Source organism: Poecile atricapillus, chromosome 7, assembly GCF_030490865.1.
Source record: "Poecile atricapillus isolate bPoeAtr1 chromosome 7, bPoeAtr1.hap1, whole genome shotgun sequence".
In the NCBI taxonomy this organism is placed as follows: Eukaryota; Metazoa; Chordata; class Aves; order Passeriformes; family Paridae; genus Poecile; species Poecile atricapillus.
In genome coordinates this window covers 9,473,891-9,492,755 of record NC_081255.1, presented here as the reverse complement: position 1 = coordinate 9,492,755, position 18,865 = coordinate 9,473,891, and the positions used below count along the sequence as shown (strand labels likewise).

Sequence of the window (18,865 nt, the reverse complement as noted above, 5' to 3'; positions counted from 1 at the left end):
AGCAATGCTGAAATTCCAGCACAATGTCCATCCCTCCCTCCACAACCCTTCACAGAGCCCAGGGAATTTCTCCCACAAGGCAAGAATGTCTCCATGTGAGAAAAAGTGAGTAGACCCTTCAGTACAAACACAGGACACACTCCTTTTGTAGTCAGAATTTTATTTTCTTTACATCCAGGCTTATTATTGACATCTGAAAATAAAACCTTTCATTTACAAATAGGCTAGTGCAAATTAAAGGTAATTTTGGATTAAAAAAAAAAAAAAAAAAGAGACATTGCATGTAACACAAAAGAAATGTGTGTGTTAGGATGATCTTCCTGGAACAGCTGGTGGAGGTCGCCTAGGAAAAAACCAAAAAATAACCCAAAAATCACAGGGAGAGGGGGAGATTTAAAACAAAAGGCCAAGATACAATAAAATGACTCATATACAAAATTATCTTAATAGAGTGGGTTAAGAGAAAAAGGCACAGAACATGCATATTAAGGAAAAGAGCAAGAGCAAGATTAGAATCAGCTGGCTCTCAGCACAGCCTGGCTTTCATCCTCCCCGCCTCCCTTCTGAGCTGCCAGTGCCAGAGGAGCAGAACAATCCCATCCCAGGTGTGGAGGTCGCTGCTCACAGCCTTTCCAATCTCCCTGCAGCAAATGATCCCCTCTGGAAGAGCTTTTCCCCAGGCAGCCTTAAGATTCTCACCACTATCTGCTTCAAGCACTGTTCTTGGAGTAGAACTTTTGTGAGGTTCTGGTGAAATGAGGGATGATCAGAGCAGACCCTGTGGGGTGGCTGGGGGGACACTGCTGGGAAAGGTAAAGGTTGAATGAAGCTGGAGAGCCCCGTGGCACCGAGGGTCCAATGCCAAGAGCAGCTGCTCCTCCTGGTACCCAGCACAGAGCCCTCAGCTCTGCCTGCCCAACATTCCTGGAGCTGGGCTCATCCAGGGACTGTGACGTGCTCCAGCCAGAGGGGACATGTGGGACACTGCTGTTCCCTCAGGGAGCACAAACTGCCTCAGCCATGGCCAATAAACACCAGCAAATCTCCAAATGTCACAGAATACAGCGGGGATGGCCCTGCTGTGCTCATCCCACCTTTTGCTCCCTCTTTTCCCAAAACCTAAGGACTCATTTAGGCACTGTGGTGTTCCCACAGGAAACTCTCGTGCTCTTTGTGCCCTACAGAGCATCTCCAAGCACCAACTGCAGCTACTTGGCTCATCCTGACCTGCAGGAGGAACTGAATAATCAGGACATCTGCACATTCCTACACAACCTTTAGGGGGAAATCCCTTTCAGGCACATTTTAACTCCAGCTCCTCCTTTGGAGGACTCAAGTCTGGCCTTCTGCACAGCTCTGAGACTCCTCTGAACGTGCTTTCCTCAGCAATGAAGTGAATCCCAGGTACTGCTTGTAAAACATTCATCCATTTCCCATCAAAATATCTCTGCAGCACTCCAAGCCCCTTGCAGGGGAGCAGGCTGAATGCTTCCCAACGGGTTCCACCTCCCCTTTAATGACATCTCCAGTGATCTCAGCACAACAGCACCTCCAATAAATCCTCCCTGCGGTCCCCACCGAGGCAGTGTGGAATGCTGAGATGATGGTGCAAGAGACAGAAGACACCACTCATACACATCCAGAAAGTAATAATAAAAGCCCATCATGAATTTCAGTTTATTTCAGGTTCAGAAATGCAGCATAACATTTTTACAGCAGGTGTATGTGATGCTCAGTAATGACCACAGTTTTGGGAATCCACTCGCTGTGCTCAAAGGTCAACACCAGGAACCATTTACAGATTACGAAACCAAAGGCAGATGTTTTGGCTCACATGAAGTAGGGCATTAACATACAGAGAAGAAAAAAACAAAAAAAAATCAGAAAGAAATTAAGTGTTTGCTTCTTACAAAAAAGAAGTCATCGTTTATCCCGTCCTGGAAAAGTAAAGAGACAGCAGTAAAGCAAACGGCCGGCAAGGCGGGACAAATCATAGATCAAGCAAGAGTGGAGGACTGTCTGGACGGGAGGAGCCATCGGCATCAGCTCGCCTGCAGACAAAGCAAGAGGAAAGACAGGCAGAGTAACATTCATTTACACAAGGGAGCTGTTCTGCTCCAGCCTGGGAGCAGGGGCAGTGCCACAGCAGGAGGAGCTGTGCCAGGAGTGCCCCAGGAGGCTCCTTGGTGGCACAGGGACAAAATAGGTCTGCTCTCAAATCAGGAGGTTGGGCTATTTTAAGACAGAAGGATAGAACTAGTTAGGAATCTCAGTATGCTGTGAACATCATGGTTAGTGGAGCTGTCTGGAACAGAGAGGATAATATTTTCTATGTTATACTTGAACACGAAATGCCATAACCTATAATGTGTCTTCTTTAATATAATAAATAATCTACTTTTAGGAGGCTTACTCAGAAAGTGCAACAAGATCAGCAATAAAATAAACACACATTAACTATGTACATAAGCCTTTTTGTTGAACATACAATCTTTTTAACCCTAGCACAAGATCCCTTGAGATCCAAGGCCGAGAGCCGTTCACGGCACACGCAAGCTCTTCGGCTGTTGGTCAGCCACGGCAGGGTGAGGTGGAAATGTTCTCTAGGCAGAGATCCAGGCTCAGCCTAAATGCAGTATTAGATGAGCAACCCCCTGAAACTTAACAGCTACACCAGCCAGATCTTTCTGTAAGATCAGAACCACCGGTGTTGCTTCATTATTGTTCCACTATGCCCCGGCAATCGGAGCTGTGCCACAGGGAATCGGAGCAAGGCACAGCAACCTGTGCTCCTCACACACGGAGCTCAGACCTGGCTCATCCCACCTAAGGGGGTCTGCAGAGGGGCTCAGTCCCTCTGGCAGATCCACAGGGTGCTTGTCCTGCTTTCCTTCAGGCATGGAGTTGCTCCTGAGGCTGCTGCTCCGAGAACAAGGGACAGGATGGATGGGACTTGCCAGCATCAGGAGTTAAGTGGGACAAACAAACCCATTCCAGGCACTCCAGAGCAGAAGGGAGTGAGCCAAGGCTGAAGGACAGTACTTACTCAATTGGATGTGGCAATTTCTTGGGAAGCACTTAAGTGTTTTTCCCAGGAACAGTTCTACATGGTTAATTCTCACAAGCACACACGCAACAAGAGGTGAAACCATTAAACCCTGGATTTGTGCTCACGGTTGTTTATTAACCTGCACACCTAAAAGTGTTGCATTTAGGGCACAGGGCCAGATTCAGATGAGATCTGAATGAGGATGCAGAGGAAGGAGGGCTGTGCAGCTTTGTCCTGCACCCTCAGCATCAAGCACAGAACCAGATGGTGCTGACACCTCACTGCCTCCTCCTCCTCTTCCAGGTAAATCCACCCTTGGGAGCTTTATTTACAATTCAGGATTACTGCTGAAAAATAGTTTACTGGGGACAGAGCGAAGGACAGTGCTCAGTTGTGCCACCTACTTCCTTATGCTTGGCAGAAACAGTCATTAATGTAAATTAGGGAGTCTCAAGTAGAGAGCATTTAAAAGCTCATTTTTAGGCCAGGATCTGTGTCATGCAATTGAGGCTCCTGACTTACCAGCATTGTCCTCATGTCCCATGCAGCCACACTGGCCTGAATCACCTCCTGGAGATGTTTTTCCCACTGAACAAAGGACAGCTAAGCTGAGTCTTTGGGTTATGGTGGGTTAAACCCACTGTGGCCTTGCAGTATCCTAGAATGGGTTGGGTTGGAAGGGAGCTTGGAGCTCATCTTGTTCCAAGCCCCCTGCCATGAGCAGGGACACCTTCCACTAGATCAGGTTGCTGAAAGACCCATCCAGCCTGGTCTTCTGTCACCAAGTGAGTATGAGAATTTGATATTCTGATATCAGAAGTGATATCAGTGATCAGGCATTGAACCTGGCTTTCCATCAGCTGCCAGTCAGTAACAGAGTTCTGATAAACTGTTGGGATATTGAGGAGTGCTGGCAAGGCAACAATATGGGCTACTGTGGCTATTTACAAAAATACACCCAACAGATGCAGCACAGGTTACAGCAGAGAGCAGAGAGCAGTGGAAAGCTGTGTAGAAGAATCATCAAGATATGTTTTCCTTTTTGTAGTAAAAATTGGTATGACTGTGGTTGTGTTCGTAACCTTTTCTTTTCCTTGAAAGCTGATTCTGTGCATTGGCACTGGAGATGTGGACAAACAAACAAACAAACAAACAGCAGCCACTTCAGCAGTCTGCTGCCATCACCATGATGCCAGTGATCTGACAAATTCCATCTTCACCGTGCATCAGATGTCACTTCCAGACTCCCCAGGCACGTGTCACAAGTACGGGCTTGACAGGAAATTGAAGTTAAGCTAACATACAAATTGTGATGCTTTCCCAAGCTTGTCTCTCTTCTGCAAGCTGAAACATGATTTGCTGCACTGGTGAGCACAGCTAATCAGCAGCCTGGGAATTAATAGGCTAAATCCCCATTTGTTGTTGCTCTTTGATTGGATTCTTCCTAACCATGGGGCTGCAGCATACTGGAGCCCTACAAGCAGTCTCAATAAATACATTTATTACACTGATTGTACTGGGGACCTTTGAAACCACCAATTCTTTGCCTAGGGATCTGTAACCGTAACTGTAATAGCAGCAATTCATATTTTCTGAAGGAACAAGGCCAAATTCCTCTCTAGTTTCATTCTGTTAACTCAGTAAGTTCTAAGCTTTAAGGGTGACACTGACCCTAAGTGTTTAAAGTGAAGTAATGCAGTTAAGACAAAAGGTTTTTATAATGCATTAATTTATAACGTGCAAAACAAGAGGCAGAGAGGACCCCTGCAAGTGAGCAGCTGCTAAAATAATCCAGGATGCACAGCTGAGCACTTCCCAGAACACAGCTGGATAAAGCAGCAGTAAACCAAGGTAAAGCAAGGACCATGTAATGCAAGAAGAAAATCTTTACACCGGGGGCATTGACTGGCATGTGAAAATATCACAAATATCTCACAGCCAAGCCCAGCCCTTGGGGAGCTCAGCTGCCAGTTTAGGCTGGAGCTCTGTGAGCTGGCTCCCACAGTGGGCAGGGGAGGGGATCTCTGTGTCCTTCTGTGTCACAGAAGGACCAAAAGCAGTGCTCAGCTCCCTGGATCCTGCACACAGCACATTTCCATGCATTTCCATGCACTCACTGCCCTCCAGCGCTGCCCAGGAGTGCAGTGGGAGCAGGAGTGGGAGCAGGCACTGGCACAGGCTGCTCTGTCACACCCCAGCCCTCCAAAGCACCCTGTCCCATCCTGGCTGCAGGCTGGGACAGCTCCATGCTGAGCCCTGTGAGCTGGGGCACCCCAACCTGCTCCTCACCAGCCCAACCAACCTGGCACTGCAGCTGCCAGCATGGAAGTAAAGCAAAATGTGCCTTGTCCCATGCACACCTCGCTCATTTAACAACATTCCTTAAAACTAGATTTTGGATAAGGAGAATTTATAGGAGAAGTAAGCCTCTTGCAAGAGAGACCTGGAAATGTGGGGCCTTCAGAAGAGCTTGGTAAGAAACCACATGGCTTTTCTTTCCCAAGTTTAGCCATTACAAGAGAAAACAGAAAACCTGGAAGGTGCAAATAAAAGCAAGATTCCTTTCAGCTAAGAGGAAACAAAAAAGGAGCAGGATCAAATCAACACATGCACAAAACACACACAGAGTCAAGCCCTCCATGTGCTGCAGAGGACTGTGAGCACAGTTGTCTGGGTGGAGATACGTGTCAGTAAGTTAGCTAACATCAGTTATTGCAGAAGGAAAAGTCAAGGCAGCACAGACCTTCCCCAAACACTGAAGACTTCATAAACAATGTGGGATGGACAGAGTATATCAGTAAAATTGGTTACTTGCCTATAGATGTCCATACATGCGACTATACATTGGTTATTGTGACAGTTACCAAGCAATTTGTTTCCACAGATTTGGTTAACAAGGAATGACATGCCAGAAACTCCTTTTAGTCTAACAGGGATGAATCTAACGGACGGATTACAGTGGGCCGAGTAGGTGAAGGGGGTGGTCTTCGACTGGAGAGAGAGAGAGAGAGAGAGAGAGAACAAACAATGAGCACAAACACAGAGCACACACCTGGCACCTCTGGCTGTTGTTACAGGGACGTGCACGTGCTCATACACACAACAATCCTACTGCCACCTATGCTGGAGCAAGACACCCCTGAGAGGTGAAGGAGAAAAGGGGTTTGGGTTTCTGCCATGCTTTACCCTCTCACCCATGGTTGTGCACAGCCTGGGGGTTCTCCACACACCATTACCTTCTGCAGCCACGCAAACCAGCAGGGCAGGATCGCTATTCCCGGCTTTTAGGGCTCAGTCCCAGCCTGGACAGGCACAGAGCAGGCAACAGGACTGGGGAAAACAGCCTGCAGCAACTGCAGAAGCAGGAAAATCTGCAGCTTCTTGCATACCTGGGCAAACTGCAGCCCTCCCAATGTGCCTGAATCTGAGGCACATTTTGAGGCTTTGTATCGATGGCCAGTTTTGAAAATGCCAATCGTGGCCAGGGATTCATTGATTTACCACTAATGCATTTTTCTGTCAACTTCAGGAAGTGCTAGGGGTATTTTGGGAACACTGAGGTGCCTTCATTTCATTTTCCCATGTACTGCAAAATCCTGCACTTTAATTTGGACTGTGTCACCTCTGATAAGAGACCCCAGAGCAAGAGTTAGCAGCAGTGTGATCTCCAAGCACACTCTACCTGCGGTCCAGGCTGGCACTTATCCCTCTCTCCCTTCATCCAAGGGTAACACCCAACTCTGCTGAGTCCCTCTGGTAGCTGTGTAACACTTTACCTTTCTGTGTGCAGTAAGGTCCACCTCAGGGCTGTGTGGAGGCAATTCCATCGGTTTAGTTACAAAGAGTATTTTGTAGATGCTCCATTCCACCTGCACACCGAGTCTGAGCTGACAATTGACAGCTCACACAGTCCTGCCTGGCATTGCTGTGTGCTGGATAAACAGCCCAAGAGACTGTTCCTGCCAGCCAGCCTGCTCCCCCAGCCAGCTGTCCAGCACCTCCAGCACCCTCTGTTGCTGCATTTATCCCAATCCACATCTCACACGGTGTTTTTGCTCCCTTTCTTTAGCAGGAAGTACCAGGTTCTCTCTCTCTGTTCCTTAACCCAGCCCAGATTGCCAGGAGGGCTCATGGCTCAGGCTCTGAGCAAGGTGGGAGCTGAGGTTGGCTCCCATCAGCTCCAGCAGAGCTCATTAATAACTGTTAATAAGAAGAAGAAATTAAGAATTTGCCCCAACAAACTGTGCAGCCCTTCCTAACCCTTCCTCCACCTGTGCAGGTAGGGACAGTTGTGGCTCTCAAGAAGGAAATGTCTCTCATTCTGCTAAAGCTAAACTGAAGATGAAAGAATGTAACAATGTGTTAATCTTCTTTGAACTGGAACAAAATATGTGAGACAAATTTACACTTGAGCAAAAAAAAAATAATCTCATTGAGTTTAAAGTGCATCTTGTGCGACAAAATTCTCTTTTGGTGAAAAAATGAGAATTTTAATCCCTACCATGCAACAAATACAAAATATGCCAGCTAAAGCATTCAAGTAAATCAACAAGCTAAAAAAAATAGGCAAAATATAATTTCTTCATGGTGTATTTTTCTTACAGGAAAAATGTTACTGTGTTAACTATTGTTTCTTGTGTTGCTCCAGTGTAGGTCTTCTGGACCCATTTCCAAAATTTGTAGTTTCATAAAGAACCACTTCTAAGGCTCTGCATTTCTGCTGGGTTGCATTAAATTATTCCTTTGTTGAAATGCCTCACATTGCATTGTTTAGCGCTTACTGAAAACATCGTATCATATGTATACAATTTACAAACAAGGGAAAATGCATACAGCTGTCTTCATATCAAATTTAAAAGATACAAGCCCAAAGATGCATTTTAATGCCAGGTTAAATGCAGCCCACTGGATTCAAATAATGCATTTGAGCCAAATTGCTATTTAACACAGCAGGATCAGAAACTGGAGAGCACGGTGGGAGGATTTCCTGGATATAATCAGTCAAACCAAACCTGGACCAAAATCAGGTTTCCTCCTTGAACCAGAGCTGTTCCTGCACACTGACCGCTATTTTGAATTTCCATTCAAGCCCGGTGCAGACCTGAAGAGAAAAACTCCGCGTTGGCTCTTTGTCACTGCAGAGTACCGAGCAGTTCAAGGAGAAGCTGGAACCCCTGAGAGGACCCTGTGCTGCCCAGGCATCCTTCTGTCCTGTGTCCCTGCCCTCCAGACGGGTGTGCTCAGCGAGGGGAGCCTCCAGCCGTGCCCTGTCCCATCTGTGGATGCTCTGGCACAAAGCCCTGCGTGCATGGCCATGGGCAGAGCTCCCCTGAGCTCCAGCCCCTCAAGGATGCTGCATCCCGTGCACTTCCAGCTCCTTAACCCTCCACAGGACCTCCACCCGCAGAGCACAGGTGCCTTCCAGAGGAGTGGCAATGTCTGGGAAAGGAGCTGCAGCAGCACTGCTGCCCTCCAGCCCTGCTGCTGCCAGGCTCTGGGGTATCTGCAGCTCCCTGTGCAGCGCTGCAGGAAGGGTCCTGGGCAGGGCACAGGGGGCTCAGCCTGGGGAACAGATCTCACCTTCCTCTGCCGCTGGCACACGGGATCAGCTGGCACGGCCTGCAGCTCTAGTCCAAGCCAACGAAAGAACAAGCCCTGAAGCTGTCATAGAATTCCCCGTCAAGGTGACAAGTTATTTCTACACTGGGAGTAACATTCAGACCTTTTTGCACCCCCTAACAGGAATCTCAACCCCAAAAACAAGAGGAGAAGCCAAGGTGTGTCTTGTCCCTCCTTTACACCCGGAGCGGTGCAGGAGCCTGGCCCACCTTGAGTCAACAAAACCAGCAACCAACTTTGGGGGGGCCCCGAGGGAGCTGAGCGAGGGCTCAGCCCCATCGCGGCCCCACAGAGGGCTCGGCCCCACAGCAGCCCCACAGAGGGCTCGGCAGCACAGCAGCCCCACAGAGGGCTCGGCAGCACAGCAGCCCCACAGAGGGCTTGGCAGCACAGTAGCCCCACAGAGGGCTCGGCCCCATTGCAGCCCCACAGAGGGCTCGGCCCCATTGCAGCCCCACAGAGGGCTCGGCCCTACAGTAGCCCCACAGAGGGCTCGGCCCCATTGCAGCCCCACAGAGAGCTCGGCCCTACAGCAGCCCCACAGAGGGCTCGGCCCCATTGCGGCCCCACAGAGGGCTCGGCCCCACCGCATCCCCATCGCGGGCACCCCTCAGCCCCATCGCGGGCTCCCCTCAGCCCCATCGCGCCCTCATCGCGGGCTCCCCCGAGCAGCCGGGACTCAGAGCGGCAGGGGGAGCTGCAGCCCGGCCGTGGCCCGGCCGAGGGGAAGCGGCTAAAAACAACCTCCCCCGCAGCAGGCCTGCTCGGCTCTAGCTGCCATGGCAGCGGGGAAAGCTGGGGCTCAGCCCAGCTCGGTGTTTAGTCTGAGGCCGGCGGTGATAGCGGCGTTTGCGGCTCCCGCAGCCCGGGCAGCGCTGGGCGAGCGGAGCCCGGAGCGGCTCCTGCTCCGGAGAAAGCTCCCAGAAATGAACGCCACGGGAAACCTCCTGGCTGCTGTTTTTGCCTTTTGGGACCGTGTCTTTGGGGTTGTTGTTATTTGTTTTGCTGTCCTTTTTTTTCTTCTTCTTTTTTAAAAAAAAAAAAAAAAAAGAAATCGTTTGTAAAAGTTAGTGCTAAAGGGGCAGGAGATCATGGGTCCCCCCGGGGTTGAGTAAACGAGTCTGCAAAAAGAATCAGTTCTTCTAACTAGCACACATTAAGCAGACATAAAGAATTTAGCAATGAAAATTGTGGACTAAGTATGTATTTAATAACTCCCTGATGTTGCTGCAGAGACTCCTCCTTTGAAGAGCTCAGTGGGGTTTTGAACGGAGGGGAGCTCTTACCCCCGTGCAAAAACTTTGTAAAAAAGGAAAAGTCTTTACATTTATTTTTAACCTAAGCAGCAACCCCCATGTTTCCAGTTTTAAAAGAACTCCTAAAAGCTTTAGCTAGGCAAATGCAGAGCAAAAGAAACTAAATAAAGCAAGTCTAGACTTAAAATTCGATCAGAAACATATGGGAGTTCTTCGAGCCTTTTGAGACGTCCTATCGCTCCCCACACGGAGTGCACAAAATGTGCTTTCAGTAAAGCATGGCTGTAATTACCATGGGAGGCCCTGCTCGAAGATGGCTTCTCACAGCACAGCCAGAGGACTTCGAAATAAAAGGCTTTCATTTCCACTTATATTTGACATTCTTGCTTGCTTGTGACCACCAGAGAACACTTGTGGAAGGCATGCACAGAACTCTATTTTACGATACATCCTATAGATCTGAAGCTGTGAACAGAAGCCCATTATTCTCTCCCTTTTCCATCATCTTGGTTTCCCTATAACCCAGCCCTCTCGGCGTGCCCTGATACGTGACATCGTCCTTGTACAATTTAACAAGGAAATACTTCAAACCTCTAAGCAGCTTTAAGACTGCAGGCAAATTTGTTTTAGGTGACAGAACAAACCTGGATGTGAAGCACACAGTAAGAGGATAAACAGTGACTTACTGCAGGTGAGGAATAAATCTGCTTTCCTGTTTGGGTGATTATTTAGAGAACTAAGTTGCTTGGTCTTGAAAAAGTTCAAATGCTTTGACTGGTTTTATTTTTATACTGATTCTCTGTTTTTCTCTGTTTCAGTAAGGACCTGAGAGACCCACACCCTCTATTCTTCCTGGTTCTTGTACCAGCCTAACTTTTATATGACATCTCTCAATCTCCATCAGCCTCAGGAGGACAATCCAAACCAGAAGTGAAACTACTGTACCCACCATGCTTGAAAAACAGGCAAGACACAGTTTGTAGACCTAATTAGTCTTCAGTCTGTGCATGCTTAAACTTTGTCCTACAGCAGATGCAGCACGCCTACTGCAGAGTGTCCCAAACATCAGCTCAGGAGCAAGGATTTGGAAGTGGGAAAGCCAAGGGGGGGAAAGGCACTTGATCCTAGTGACACAGGTCCTAACAAAGCAGGAAAAGCAGAGAAAGGATGATGACATTAGGAGGAGTAATGCAGGAATCACGGACAGGGATCAGGAGATGGTGATTGCGGGGGAAATGAGAAACGGCACGGAGTGGTGATGAAAGGAAAGAGGAGCTGGGGAATACCTGCCTGAGATGGTCCCTTAGCCCAGTGGAATGGTCCAAGAGAGTGAAAATTGCTCAGATTTGTTTCTGTACTGGAAAATGTCATTTTGTTAAACACAAAATACCAGTAGTAAGCGTTACCCACAGGCTCACTGTTGCTGGGCAGGTCAGGAAGGGAAGCCCTCAGGCTTCTGAGGGTACCTGGTAATTCTGGAGCAGCTCTCCAGCTCAGCTCAGGCTCTACCAATGCACAGAGGGCGTGCTCAGACTGCACTGCCAGGGACTGTCTGGGCTGGCCCTACAGCTGAACCCCAAAACTGCAAATCACCCAGCTGCACAGTGCTCTCTCCGTGGAAGAATTTTTTTTTAAGCAAGTTAAGGTAATTAGATTATGCTGTTTTATCAGGTATCTATTTATTTTAAGTGAAAGAAACAAAACCAAAAAAAGAGTGAATGGGAAGAATGTGTCCTTCCATTGGTCACCACTGCACTGCAGCAGTATAAATCTCCATCAGTTCAAAGGCTTGCACTGTTTAAGAGCACTGGGGTTAGTGAGGTTCCACTGTGTGTGATTTAACTTAATACAGATACTCCTTTCAGAGGCAAAGTGGTCCAAAATACGATGTTCCAGCAGAATAATTTATTATCCACAACTCAAACTACGTTTTCTATACGATCGTAATAAATTAACATCCATCACACACACATACAAATATATTGTATGTTTATGTGAACACTGCATTTTCAAATTAGTCATTTCAGGGAATTAATGTGTCATATGAAAAGCTCAGCTTGAATAAACACAAAATTAATTCAACGGAGTGACCGAGACAGACTATTATTCTTAAGAAACTGTGTGTTCTCGTTTGCCCTTCAGCAGGGAACATGTCAAGTAAGTAAGTGTGCAGTGCATCTGTGGAATATTGTCCCAACCTTTCAGAAACCCTGGGTTAGGATGGTCCAGAAGGTCACAAGTGGCCATAAAGAAGAGCAAGTTAGGAGTGCTGAGTGGGAACGTTCAGAATGCTGTTCTGGTCATGGAAGATGACAACAGAAGTGCCACAAAATCAGCAGGAAGAACATCTGATCTCATCTCAGGAGCTGTGCACTGCTCTGTGTGTAGCTGCACTGCTTGCCAGCAGTGTGAACCACTGAGCACATCTCTCTTCTTCCTTCCTACTCGGCTTTGACCTTCCTCTGCCTCGTTGCCTCTCTCCTCTTGACTTACCTTGGAGCAAGAAGGGGAGCAAATGTCCTGGCTGTCACCTCCAGCTGGAGTTGCACCTCTTCTTGTCCATGATGCCAGCTAATGGGATTACCACAGTTGTTAATGGAGCCATGGAGTGCCCTCATTCACTGCTGATCCAATACAGCTCACGGGGGCAGGACAGTTTCAAGACAGCTTTTCAAGATGCCTGCAGGTGCAGGAAGTTCAAATCATCACTGTTTCTTTCTGTTTACTCTCAGATGTTTTCTCTTCTAGCATAAGGCAGCCTAGAAATGCACTGCTTTCAGACAAAGCAGGAATTCCCTGCTCAACACTGTCACTCTAATCCTGCAATGCCTTCATGGCAACTGTTATTAAACTACTCCATTATGAAACTAAGTAATTTCTTGGGACAAAACACATCTTCAGGTTCCTGTATTTCTGTCAAACAACTGCTATTGCTTGATTCTACTTTCCTCAAGTAGAGACTTGTTAAAAATCAAACCACCTCCTTCTACTAACAGTGTCTTGAGAGAGGAAAGGAAGGAAAAAAAGAAGCAAAACCAAACCAAACTCAAATTTTTGCTAAAATTCATTCAGTGCATCAGCTATGTTTGAAGACTGCACTTGCAACATCATCTTTATTCCAGAATCACTTCTTTCAGTGCTTTTCAGGTTCCTTGTTTTTCTGTCTTCCCCCATCTTGCATCTCTTTAACTTACCCTTCCCCATCACACAGGTCTGGTCTAGAGTGAGAGTAATGAAAAGCCATTTCACTGCCAGATCCTCTCTGCTGAACTTTTAAAGTGACTTGCAACAGTCCCAACTGAATATCACTTTGTTTTAAAACAATTTTTTCTTGAATAAGGCAGGAGCAAGTAGTTCAGGAATAACACTGGAGATGATTACAGCTACCTGAGATGCAGTAGAGAGATCAAACCTCAACCCTATGCAGAACAAGTGATTCTTCAGATACTTTTGTTCAACTGCCATTGACAGTTTTGTGAACTGCCCATCACAAAATTCCTGGGCCACTGAAGATATGAACAGCCTGCCTCTGGCTGATGAAGGGAGCTGCTGAGAGAAGTTAAGAGTCAGTGGCAGCAGATATGGTACCCAGGCTGTAAATGTCTGGCATCCCATGAACTTTGTTCTCCTCCATCTTCAGGACAGTCATCTGGGGGAGAGGAATGTAAAGGAAGGCAGTAATAAAATCCTACTGCCAGTCTGAAACAGAGCCATCCTTTTAGGGGCAGCAATCACTGAAGCTCCTGCATCTCTCATGGCATTACAGCTCAGGCAGCTGAAGAATCAGCTCTATGCAAATGCCATTTCAAATTTCTCATGAATTTTGACTCCAGACTTGCTGTATTGTGACGTTTTACATGTTTTTACAACCTGCTTTCTGGCCAAGCCCTCCAATATTTATCCTCATGAAGAATGCTCCCTCTTTCAGTGCTTCTGTTGTCCCTCTTCATTGCAGGGGGCTTGGACTAGATGTCCTTTAAAGGTCTCTTTCAAACCAAATGATTCTGTAATTCTAGTCTTGATTCTATTCCACGACCAAAGTTGCAAGATGAGCCCAGGTTTGCACCCGGCAATGTGACTGCCCCAAGCAGTGGAGCTTGTGTTCCTGATGGGTGTCACAGCCACTGCCACCAGGCTGCTGCTAAGAAAGATTGCCAAATATTGCATTCTGTGGCTTAAAAACTGTCTGAAAAACTCTAAAAGACAGAAATGCCAAGGTGATAGATTTACAAAGGTGGCAGGGAAGGGATAAGTTGGAAAGAAACCAAGACAAGATGGTGAGAAGGAAAGGAAGGAATACGTGGGGAAGGGAGACAAATGTACCAGGCAGGAAACCAAGTGAAAGGAGGAGGTGAAAGAGGAAGCAAACAGGATGGTCAAGAAAGGGACAGAGAGGGAAAGGCTGAGAAAAAAGGGGAAATAGTGAAAAAGGACCCAGTGGAGGAGGGGAAAATGCAGAGCTTCTTTCTGAGAGATAAGAGAAAATAAATGGAGTCTGCTGCTGCTTGAAGCAGCCAGCAGCAGAAGTAACATATTACTGGGTGTGCATTTCAACAAGAAATGTACTTTAGACTGGTAGCAAATTACACAGGGCTGTCTTCCCTCTGGGCAGAAATCACAGAAATAATAACTGATATTCTCGTAAGTCTTGTGATTTTTGGGGTCCTCAGACAGGCAGAGTTGGAAACATACTGACTACAGAAGGGCAGTATTCCCCCCTGGGAGGGGCTCTGGCTTTGCCTGTGTAGCTGTATATTCTTTTGCTCACAGACATGAGATGAAGAATGAAATTAAATTATTCTTTGGCTTTCTTTTCTCCTGAGGTTCAGCAGGATTTTGAATTCTGTCCATGTAACACTTATGTCTCTTTGCCTGCATGAAACAATCCTAATTGCAGACTTTACTTTTTGAATATAACTTCTGCCAAAGATCCATTCAAAGAGGACAGAGAGCTGTGCTCTCCTACTTGGGTGTTCAGATTAAGATCATCCAAGTCAGCATGCAAACACTCTAAGGTGGGCTCTCCCTCATCCTGCCAAAAGAATTTGGTGCAATGACTATTTGATTGCAGTTTATATTCCATTAAAAAATACAGTAGTAAGCTTTTAAGGCTGTAAGGTCAAACTTTCAGGAGAAAGAAGATTCCCAGGCTCAGGCAGGATAACCCTTCTGGCCTTATATGCCTATTCACTATGACAGATTTTATTCAGAGGATCATGTGCAATTTTTGCACAGAATCCCCTTATCATTCAATGCACAGGGCTAGACATTTCATGAAATCTTTTCAAAGAACTCTAATCCATAAAAGTCCATCAGAGAAAACTTCATGAATGGTTGATATTTGGCAATCAAAGAGTTGAGTGGGAGCCTGTGGGCTGGGAGACATCAGCCAGTAATGCTTTCTGCACTGCTCCTGACTTGGTCTGAAAATTTCTAATTACTGTCAGGTAAAAAAGTACTTTTTTGTGCCAGTCTGGCAGAAATATGTAATGATAGCTTACAACCTAGATTAGCTACCAACACAGCAGTGATGGAATTGGCCTCGGTGGCATTACAAAGGGGAGCTGCAGAGCTGCCACCAGCCCTTCCCTGCTGCCTGGCTGTGGGTGGGAGTAAATTGTAGGGACAGTATGTGAGCAGCACAACGTGAATTCTCTCCCCAAGAGAGAATAATGTCTTGCCTCAGGTGTAAAGAGCAGCCCCAGCCCTGGGGAGCAGCCCCAGCCTGCCTGAGGGTGACACAAGTGCTCCAGGGTTTCACATCCCGGGGGTCACGTTTGTCTCAGTGACAAAGTGAGGAACCATCTGTTGCTTGGGAAAGCCTTGGTGAATCCACAAGATTCAGAGCAGGACACAGGGAGAAAAGGGCAGAACCCTTCCACCCACCCCATAAATGCCAGGGGCTCTGCTTCCAGTAGAATAAACATTGCCAATTCAATTGTTTTCCTCGTGCCAAACTGAGATTCCCATTCAGGACATTTAAAAGCTAAATATCAAGCATCCACAGTAGAACTTAAATTGGTCGAGATCAACCTTTCCACACAGGCAGGCAAGCACACATCAGGGTAAGCTGAAGTGCTTCTAGTGCCTGCCTAAAGCCATCTCAGCAAAGCAAGCACACAGCTGCATTTTCTTTCAAAATACTACTGAAGCCTTTTAAGAGAGAGGGGTAATAATCCAGATTCTGGCAGTGGGGAATATTTCACAAATCATATATGCTTTGGCATCAAGCCCTTAAAGCCAGGGGCCTTTACTCACAGGCTTTGCTGGGAGAGATCCACCCACCTCAAGTGGGATTAATTAAAAGAGGCATGTATCATGCAAATAGTTTCTGTTTCCTTACAGAAATATTCAGAGCACATAACCCAAACCAGCTTTAGAATCAGAGTGAAGCAGGGAAGAAAATGATTTCCTGCTCTCCTAGCTCTTTTCCTTTCCCTGTACATTAAGGGAGGAACAGTGAGAAAATGCTGAGAGCTCACCATTTCTGTACAATTCCTTTGATTAAATGCTAATAAAGTAGAAGAAAAAAATTGTGTTTTCAATGACAGGGGCTGTATCTCACAGTAAGGTGCCAAATTTTCCTCACCAAACGTGTGCTAATCTGTTCATTGGACAAGAACACAATCCAAGTCTTAACCCCTGAAAATGATCTTTTTATCTTAAGGCAGAACAGGAGAAAATGGGAACTTTGTATTTCTTCCGCACGTCAGGATTTTCAGCTCCATGTGACAGGCACAGGGGCTGCAACAGAAAGCTCCTTTGGAAAATGAGATAAACTTTAAAAAGACTACTTTCTCCTCAGGAAGCGAAACTATTTCCCTAGATAAGAGAGATCCCAACACTTCAAGGAATCACTGCAGAAAATGGTGGTGGAACAATCAGAGCACAGAGCCCCAGTTCAAAAATAAGTCACAGAAAAAGCTCAAGTTTCCACAAGAACTCTTCCTCAAAACTCCTTTTTTCCCCTTTAATATCTCAGACCCATTTTCTGAGTCAATTTCCTATGATCCTGCAAAGGCTGTTATTAAAACCAGACCAAGCGTAGCTGAAATTCCAGGGCTCAAGAGAAACATTTAATAGGCGCAGGAGCTGGCCACACTGTCCCCCTCAGGTGATTTCCCCTGCAGCCCCTTCCCTGAGATTTCCTCCCTCCAAGTTTAGTCAGCAGGAGAAACCTGAAGTTTTGGCAGAATGGTGAAAACCCTCCCTTCATTCTTTAGCAGTTGAGATTTTTTTTTTTCTGTCTGAGGCTTTCGTAGCTCTAAAAAAGAGAACTAGGATCCAGTCCAGAAGATGTGTATTGCAGATTATTTTTTTCCACAAAAATGTCAGGCAGTCTCACATTCAATTCAGTATCCAGCTACAGTATTTTAAAATCACTGACCTCCTTTATCCGCCACTGCTTTTCATGCCACCAGTGGCGCTCCCGAACCGAGTCGTTCCCAGGCTGCTTACCCATGTGTCTTTTGAGTGCTAGAAAATTCCTTTCTGGTCTCCATCCCACCTATCACTTTGGCATGAAAAAGATGATCATCAGACATGCTCTTGGCAAGGCACCGGGGCAAGCAGCGTCCATGCACGAGCACGGCGGGCAGGGGGAAGGAGCCGCGTTGGTTTGCGGGGGTCGGGAGCTGTGGTTCTCTCTGGCAGCACAGCTGGCAAACTGCACCTCACCCCTGCAGCACATCTGGCCTCTGATGGCACAGAGGAAACAGCAGGGCCAGCACCCTTTGGCTCAGCCCCAGCTTCTCCCAGCCAGGGGATGATCCTTGGGCTTCTTCCCTTCCAGCAATAAGTTTGGAAAGGCAATTTCAGGTTTGTCCCCAGCGGTCCCTACTGCAAGCTACAGGATATCCACTAAGGTGAAAGAGTTCTTCATTGATGCAACAATGCCCTTTTCATAGCAAATTTATAAATACTTCATTCCTTTGATATACCTCATTTATTTATGCTTTCTATTATAAAGGGTAATTATATTAGAAACACTGAGCCTCAAATTTGAGTTACTGACAGCTACGACAGATCTCACCTATTTAAAAGAAAATTCTCCTCCAAAGCTTTTCTTCTCAATTACCATTTTTAAAATTGAAAATGTGCACATTTTATTTTTGTTCCTATTTAGCTGGCCCTTTTTTTCCCCAAACTGTGAGTACTTTCAATGTAACAGTTAATTTATCAAAAAATGGAGAAACCTCTTTGTTCCAACATTGCCTTATCTGCCCACGCCTCTCATAATTTAGAAAGTTAATGAATCCCTCAGAATCAGAGGTTTTTATATATATATATGTATATATATAAGTGATTATGTGTATTACATCATTGTGAAAATAAACATTAAGGACATTCTATTCATATAACTTATATAAAAAAGCAGTTAATGCCATAGAAAATTATACAATATGCAAAGCTACTTTAAAAGGTCCTGCTAAATGCAAAGCCCTGGCAAGGAAAGGAAATAACACACTGAAGATAATCTTGTTCCTTAACTAATTGCTTGGTACCATATGATGTACTCTGTCAGACAACTAGGGACTGGAAATGACTGGCCTGGTGGGACAAGAATCACACTCCAGCAGTTTGTTCCACTGGTTCTACAAGAATTGCTCTCGTTCTCTGCCAGGAGAGCCTTTGCTTCCTCTGGTGAGGGTTCAGAAGGGCAGAAGTGAAGAGCTCTACCCCTGTCCCTCTCCTGGTGGGGGAAGGTGATTTCTCTCAACCAGAACTGGAGTTCTTCATGTAAGCCAATCAGGGTCTTCCAACTGACTGACTAGATTTTTTTTTAAATGAAAGAAATCTCCCTATCTTTTCAAACAATTTAAGAAATTTAAAAATCCCTTCCCTCAAACCCTTTTGACCGTGCAGGGAATGCCCAGTTTTGCTTTGCCACAAGATTTCTCTACGACAGCGCTCGCCTTCCCGCCCACGCAGCGGCTCAGAG

The 18,865-nt window shown here is 46.4% G+C and overlaps 1 protein-coding gene across 2 annotated transcripts in view; it reads right to left on the bottom strand.

The window, feature by feature from the left end:
• Nucleotides 1-143: 143 nt before the first annotated feature.
• DNM3 (dynamin 3) overlaps nt 144-18,865 on the bottom strand; it is a 169,316-nt gene continuing 150,594 nt past the window's right edge. For both annotated transcript variants that reach the window (XM_058842696.1, XM_058842697.1), the window contains one exon: nt 144-6,040. In XM_058842696.1, coding sequence (XP_058698679.1) covers nt 5,971-6,040 — 70 coding nt within the window. In that variant the 3' untranslated portion in view covers nt 144-5,970. The remainder of the gene's footprint in view (nt 6,041-18,865) is intronic.